The sequence below is a fragment of the Nestor notabilis genome, unplaced genomic scaffold (assembly GCF_000696875.1).
Source record: "Nestor notabilis isolate BGI_N333 unplaced genomic scaffold, ASM69687v1 scaffold4867, whole genome shotgun sequence".
Taxonomy (NCBI): domain Eukaryota; kingdom Metazoa; phylum Chordata; class Aves; order Psittaciformes; family Psittacidae; genus Nestor; species Nestor notabilis.
Window position 1 is genome coordinate 7,389 of NW_009935939.1, and position 8,157 is coordinate 15,545.

The 8,157-nt window shown below is 36.9% G+C and overlaps 1 protein-coding gene across 1 annotated transcript in view; it reads left to right on the forward strand.

Annotated features, from left to right (window-relative positions):
• The first annotated feature begins 2,156 nt into the window (after nucleotides 1–2,156).
• The window catches only part of MACC1 (metastasis associated in colon cancer 1), a 67,862-nt gene continuing 61,861 nt past the window's right edge, over nucleotides 2,157–8,157 (forward strand). The window contains exons 1-2 of the mRNA XM_010018069.1: nucleotides 2,157–2,367; nucleotides 3,622–3,764. Of these exons, the coding sequence (XP_010016371.1) occupies nucleotides 2,157–2,367; nucleotides 3,622–3,764 (354 nt within the window). The remainder of the gene's footprint in view (nucleotides 2,368–3,621; nucleotides 3,765–8,157) is intronic.

The window sequence follows — 8,157 nt, forward strand, 5'->3', positions numbered from 1 at the left end:
TTCCTTTAGAATTTAATGTGACACTGTGCCAGCAAATAATCCTTGTGTGACGTGACACACTGATGAACACTGGAAGGTGAGGGGAAATAAAGGTTACAAAATAATTTAGTAAGCCTAACTGCATTTGAAGAAAAATGCTTCTGATTAGACTTCTTCTTTGGCACCAGTTTTCATCATGGGTGATCTTTAATTCAAGACCCAACGGTTGTATAATAGACAGACTATATATCACACAGAAGTATTAAGGTTACTGGAGAAACTGCTGGGTGAAGTTGTATAGCCTATATAACACAGGAGGTCAGAAAATACGATTGTTATAATTCTTTCTCAGTTGAAATTCTATCAGTCTTCTAAGTCTCCAGACTTCTACAGGTAAGTAACAAAACTGTATAACTTGTACTTGGAAGAAAATGGAACCCAAAATTATTCATTTGTAAGAGATGTGTCCTGGCTGACTCTGAAACAAATAAGGATCACATTACATCAAATTAAACTGGAATTTCACCATCCTCAGAAGAAAAAGTACAGGTGCAAAACTGAAGTAAAAGAGAGAAAGCCAGCAACATAAGCGCTACAAATAACAGTGACATGCACCTTACCTATGCACAAACCATAATAGTAATAGCTGCCATGGAAGGTTACTATCTCAAAGAGATCTGTTCAAGGTAATAAATATAACTGTCTGTGCCACAGAAGACATAGACACATGGACCACTCAGAAGGACAAAAGAGAACAGCTAGTTCTTTTGCTCTTAGCCATTAACTGCCTCCCAGGGAATACTGCAAATACACTATGATCACAGCTTGAAAACACACAGTTATGAGTTTACTGATTACTTGTGGGTTTTCATTTTTACAATGGGGGCCAAAATGATGCTCTCACTAAGCTTCTTCCCATGTGTGGGTGGAAACCACTAGTTCTCTGTAGACTCCTGGTTTATTTTTTAGTACATCATTGTCAGTTGATCAGTCCACTTCCCTATAAGAAGAACATGAGAGGTGTCATTCCTGTAGGAGGAGAGGGTAAACCAAAAATAAAACAGATCAGATCCTGTGGAGAGTGAAAATGGAGCTGGATGTGTAAATCAGGATTAAACTGCAAAACCAAAGCCAGCAGAAATACAGTTCTTTGTTGTCCAGAAATTCTTTGAGCCTATGACAGTATAGTTTTTTCTCTCTTGGAATATCTCCTACTTGCTTTGTTCTGTTGATTGTCTGTTTGTGCTCCACGATGTAAGACAATATATGATGAACATATCATGCAAAAGATAAAAGCATGCGCAATTCTTTAACACTTAAAGTTAAGTACAACTTCATTTCAAATTATAGGTTGATTCTCTGGTAGTTTTACATTTTACTATGTGGCCATATCACTTCAGATCACCCTCTTTCTCCTTATTCAGATCCTCATTCTGTATTCTATAGCCTACCAAAAAGTTTTTATAAGATCCACTTGTTTAAGGAGCAACATGTATAATTGGCTATATAATGTTATGAATTCTAGATGCATACTTATATTAGAAAAAGGTTTCCCAGCATACGATTCATTATGTAGAACTGATAGTTTATGGAAATTGAGTATTTTATAATAGATCCAAAACACCTGTAAATTGCCCACGTGAATAAGAAACAATGATTTTGAGTTAACTGATGAAAAAAAATGATAGTTGTAGCTAGATAGAGAGTTGAGGCAGAATTCTACCTCTTGGTGCAAAAAGGAGTCAGTGGCCAGGATTTTTTTTGCCATCTGAGCTCCAGCTATTCTTAAGTAGCTTGAATTGCTGAAGAGTGCCTAGAGAAAACAATCTCTCCTCAGTGGAGAGCGTAAGACCTACATAACCTGCTTGCAGCCCCTGTCGAATTACTCAAACGGTGGCTGGGCGTACAAGCCCCTTTTGCAAGTAATGTATACTATTTTTTTTCACTAGTTTTTGTACTGGCTTTCAATCCAAAGGGTAGGCAGAAAGAAGGGATTGTTCTTTCCAGAGCACTCCTGGCCTAATATGTTTGGGGTTTTTTATTTCCTTTTTTTTTTTTTTTTTAATTTTTAATCCAGAGCAACTTTTTCCCCTCCCTTTAATCTCTCTCAGCAATAGCGACTATAGAAGTGGTCTGTAACAATACTAGGCAAGCATTTTTCCACTCCAAACACAGGAATGGAGTCTGATAATACCCCTCTAAAGAAGTATATGAAACCTTTAGGTGGCAGCCAAGGGCTACAGTTTGGATCCCTAGATTTATTAGTTGTGTGGTTTATGGTCTCTGCTTCAGGTGGCAAAGAGGGTATGATGACAAATGAATTTCTAATCCATCCAAAAGTAAAGCAGAGGAAATTTCACACAGGTGAAACAATTTTTAAAAAGCTAGGTATGTCTGGATACACAGGAATGCAACTGGGAGCTCTCTCTCTAGTCTGTTGCTCTTCTGCACCCTGTCTCCTTCAAAGTACTTTTAAAAGCACACCCTAAAGCCTAACTAACATCATATCTCTATTGACACATTTGTTATAAAAATGCCAATCAGTATAATGCTTGTGTGTTGTATCCAGAACATGAATGATAACATGTGTCTGGACCTGGGAGGAGGTTGGAAACACTTGGTCATCCCCTGACATTTACCTCCTCTAGCACTGTAATGCCTCAGCAAGTCTCCTGGGCAATTTGGGTCATGCTGTGGGAGACCGCATGCCTAAAGGTGGTAATTCAAACAATATCTTCAGAAATTGTAATTCAGGTTTATTATTCCCATGCTACTGTAAAACAGAGCTTTGTGATGTTATTAAAAAAAAAAATAAAAGGACTTGTCAAAGTCCTGAGGTTAGTTTGCTGTAGTTATGCAGTAGGTGTGTTGAAATTCTGCTGCAATATATCCTTACAATATATTATTAAGTAATCTAGAGATGTCAACATGTTTGGTAAAGAAGGTAAAACTATTTGAAAGAAACTGTAGGCCCCAGAGACTTTCTTTTAGGTAAGAAAATGCATCTTCATTTTTACAAATAGCTGCACAATTATATCTTTTGATACAGAGCGTACTTTTTTAGAACTTACTGTCACTTTCATGCAAGAAAACATAGCCAAATTTTATTATGTATTTGGGAAGTTAAAACTGAAAAATGAGAAATTTACAAATAATATCATCTGTTTATTATACTGTTCCCAAAGTTTTAATTTATGTCATTAGCAATCACATGCAGCTACAAATCACGTTGTTTGCCTCTGCATTCTAATGGAGCATACATCGTCTCACCACAGGTAGGCTGAAGTATTGAACATTGCGGTGCCAGGAACTTATATACGTGCAGAACAAACATCCAAGTTCAGCAGTGAGACAAGTAATTGCACCCTGATTACATACCAGATATTAAAAATCAAGTAGTTAAATGACTAGTGGTTCAATGACTAACAAGGTCAGTGTACATCAAGATTTGCATTAGAATATATAACTTTCTTTCACACTTGTGAAATGTGTAAGGTCTGCCTGAGTATGTAGGTATTTATAAGGTGTGTTTTTTCTCCCTTTCCCTTCACTCTTTGTTTTCACATTCTCTATTTTGTGTGAACCCATGTGAACGACTGGGGCCATATGTAAGTCCCATTTCCACTATTTCTGAATCTTCAGGTACAAGCAAGGGTCTCTCCAGAGGACTTCCAGCTGTTTTAACACATACCTGGACTGGAGCTAATACATCTGCCTTGCTGCAGAGCCCGTTTGTTGGTTTGTGTCTAGTTAGCTCTGAGCAGAAGCAGAGTGGAAGGAAAAAGGTAAGTGAGCCTGGCTTTTCCCACCTGTGGAGAGGTGCCCTGCTCTTCTTATTAAGGTTGTATCCCCTTCCTCTCCTCTGTTGCTGCATACTAGTTCACCTCCCATTGCGTAGAAAGGGCAGGCATAATGCTTTATAAATTCTTTGCTTCTTAATTGTTCACTCCCATCATTTGGCTAAAAATTCCTCTCATCAAGTCCCTGCTTGACTGGCTACAAGATGTCTGCATTCACCTCCAGGAAGCAAAGAAAGAATAAGGCATCTAATTCACATGGTTGAAATTACTTAGGAAACAGAATGGTCTGTGCTGATGTGGAATACAGCCAAGATACTATAAAAGATGTCCTTGTTATTCAAGAGGCACCAATAGATGTTTACATGATAAAAAAAGGTAAAGACAAAAGTTTTCCACCCGAGAGACACCCACTCCTCTTGCGTGTGTATTCCTTATTACTGGCATTTTATTTGTTCATCTAATAAAACATTGGAGGCTGACTTACTAGAAGCTGAGCTACTTATTTTTTTGTTAAATAATTTATTACTACCTAATATTTTTTTTTCCAATTTAAAAATGCCCATCCACCTCCTATTCATCTGTGCAGTCTCTCTTGGGGTAAAATTTCTTTGGAGGCTCTGTTTCATGACAATGTTTTTCTAAGTGACAGTGACCAGCTGGGCATTTTTGACTGTCTCATGCTGAGACACACGGAGAGGGTTTGTGACACATTTCCCTGCCTGGGGAATATTCAGGATTATGGGGGTGGTTTAAAATGTTTGACTGAGATGAGAAATGATCTCAGAAGTTGCCGGGAAGCAGCTTAGTGCAATGGGAGGTAAGAGAGGACGTGTCCAGTATGGTGAAGAAGGAATTACTCATTAGCTCATATAAATAATAATAGCAGGTGTGGGTAATTGCACTTTAGTAAAACTGTATTTGAAAGCAGTTAAGTTGTAGTTTCTTAGCAACTGCTGCTGACAGCCACATTTTAAGTGGCCAAGGCTTTCAAATTGGGCAACATCCGTACCGTGCTATGCCACAGCATTAAATGGAGAGAAACACCAAAGCAGAAGAGTTTTTACTCTCTAAACAGAAACACAACAGAAGGCCAGAGCCACAGAGCAGATGATGAAGTAGGAAAAGCAGAAATTACATCTACATTTCTAGGTAAGCCTTTTCAGGAAGAACTGTTTAGGAAGAACTGTTGCGGAGAAACGTGTGATCCGTAGCCTACTCAATGCAATGGACAGACTTTAGGGAATGCTGGTAGGGGCATAATTTGTATTTAGGTAACTTTGTTATTTTGTTAACACATTTTGTTATGTCTTTTTTTGCATCTGTCATGTAAAATCTCTGTGTGTGTATATATGAGTACACATAAAGGATTTAATTTTATGTGAATAAGTGTACCTATGTTTCGCGTGCAATGTAAATGTTGTAGTTAATGTTCATCACGTAAGACCATGCTGCTAACAAGATGATTTTGGATGCTGGATAAGAACGTTTCATGTAAGAAGACTGTACTAAAGCCAACCAAGAAAAGATGAAGAAACATTAAAGAGAAGTCTGAAGGGTTCATCTTTTTGACCAGTTGATGCAGATTTACATTTGCCTAATTCATCCTGTAGTGTCTCTGTCATTTTCAATTCCTTATGGGTGCTCCACAGAAAGCACTATTTCTGATTGTTAATATTATCCCAAGTTAGCTAGGTCCTATCCTAGCAGTCAATAATGTGCTCTTAACTCATTATCCATAAAGCCAGCAAAAAGTCAAGTATATTTTTTTAACTCTTTTGAAACCAGGATATTTTCTGGCAATACATAGGCTTAGATATATTGTCCTGGCGATAAGTTCCCCAACCCAAGATGGAAAAGCTAGTGTATTAGTTAACACACTCCCTCTATTAACAAGCTTCAAAATCTGGGCCTGTGCCATAACTTCTGGCTTACTATTTTGGGGGATGGGAATGTTAGTCTGTTTCTTACATAGTATGCTATATTATGCCCTTAGTCCAGCTCTGTAAAACTCTTCTTACTGTTTAAAAGTAAAAGTTATGTATGCAGAAGAACAGAAATTGCCTTCTACAAGTTTTAAAACACCTTTGATATTTTATTTTCTTCCAGGTGCAAAGCATATTTATCTGGCCTGCCTTTCTTTAACATAGATACATATAAAAGAACTTGTTCTAACATGACATTCCATTGTGTCCTTCATGAGGAAAGTATAGTGCTTGTTTAGAATGAGATGAGGCTATATAAAATACATACAGTACCAAAGACTAATAAATAGTAATATGGTTCATTTTTTGCTCAGTTCACTAACTGTTTAACTTTCATCCTACGCATCCTTATACAATCTCTAGAAAGACACAGATTCCAGTATAAAGTTAAAAGTCATTTAGTTGTTATGTGATCCAAAACACATACAGTATTCCCAGGGGCTTCCTATGGTGTCTCCACATGCTTAGAGAGAGTCTTTGACTTTAAAGAGCAGAGCTTATTTATCCATGGCTGTTTGCTATCAGATGGCGAGTCTCCAAATATTCCTTTGTCATGAAAAGGTTTTTAGCCTTTTAATAACTCACTGAAGTATCTATTCACAAGCTTTTAAGAAACTGCATATGAGATTTGCTGATCACTTTAATTTATTGAAATGAGTCTGTTGTTGCATTTTCTTCTCACATTTCAGTGGGGTTTTTTTTCCTGACTTCCTTGTTAATTTTCCCATTTCTTCATATGACATAAAAACCATCTTTCAGGACTTCACTGTCTTGTTTTTTTAATTTATATTCCACAGAGTTGATGAATGCCCGTAATTTTCACTGTGAGATGGTACACAGATGTTATACTGCAGGATATATTTATCAGCTTGATTTTTAGGACACAAAACTGTAAAACTGCACAAATACAAGTAATAATTTAATTTGTCTTCAGTATGTTTAATTTTGATGAACATGCTCCTCTTTCCTTCTGCAGGTGTTCATAGATGTTTCAAGCAGAAGTACTGAATTACAAGTATGAGTTGATTCTGCAAATGAATATAGTCTGCTATACACTGAACCCAAATTTTCAAAAATGGCCTGGAATTCAAGGTACTTCAGAACTAACAACACAATTTTGGGTATCTGATTCAGGCAGGAGCTGATTTTCCCTCTAGTTCCCCCTGGAATCAAGTGGATTGCAATCTGAAATCTGAAAATGGGTGACTAGTTCAGTATGCACATTGCAACAATATGATATATTGTTCTGAATGATATTTAGAAGCCACTTCCATAACTGTATGTGCTGTTTATTCACGCCATGTCTCTATTGGCTGATGGCAGGGCACCTGCCCTATAAATGAACATGTTTTTGTAGTTAAAAGAGATACTGCTGTCTCTACACAGCCTTTGCCTATTACTGCCAATTAAATCATTGACACTTCATTTCTCTTTTATTGTCTGTAGTCTATGATTAAAATGCAGCAGTGACTCACTGTTATATAAAACAGGTCCATATTTTGCTTCTTAAATTTACGATTCTTTTCAAAGTATGGGCGTGCCAGCTCTAATGTGCATGTGGCATCATTGGGAAAGAATTTAGAGGCAGAATAAAAGTACTCATTCCTTTCACCAGAATATTCCACCTATTTAAAGATCTTAAAGCAGGTAGATGGGAATGCCTAAAAAAATTACAAATCCAGGGGAAGCAGAAAAAGAAGAGGTTGGAATGGACCATATGTGAAAACTTTTTTGAGTATCGGATATAAGACTTGAATAGCTGGCATAGAGAATGAAAGCTTCATTACCTCCAGATGATGCAGATGCTGTGTCTGCCTTAAAATATTGCAGAATTGTTCAAACTTCACAGTGGTAATTCTGGTGAGTTGAATGAATAGTATTATCTGAGCTGGATTCAATAGGCTGACACCATCTGAGCAATTAAACAAAAGGGTCCTTCCTTTTATGTCAGCCTGTGTACAGGATCTTCAGTCTTGCTGTATTGTGCAATGGAGGACAGCTCACATTGGTCAGAAGAATTTGGCAATTCCATGAGAATTCCTGAAATAATTTGAGTGAAAAACTAGCTGGATCATTTTACTACTAGACCTAAAAGACCTACCAATCTATAAAAACTCTTGATAAGAAACATACTATATGGTTAGGGATAATTTTCTCTTAGTGGTCTTTTTTTTTTTTTGTCCCATTTGATTTTTTTTTAATGTATTTTCTTTTCCTGTAAGTTCTGATGGGAATATCTTCTCTTTTTTTTTTTTTTTTTTTTATTTCTTTGGGTACATACATTTGAAGGCATGAAGAAACAATTGTTTCATTAGCATCAATGCTAAAGAGCAGTATCTGTTTAAAAAAACTATTTTTTAACACTGTTATCTTGTAGCCATAGATAGTTCTCGGCC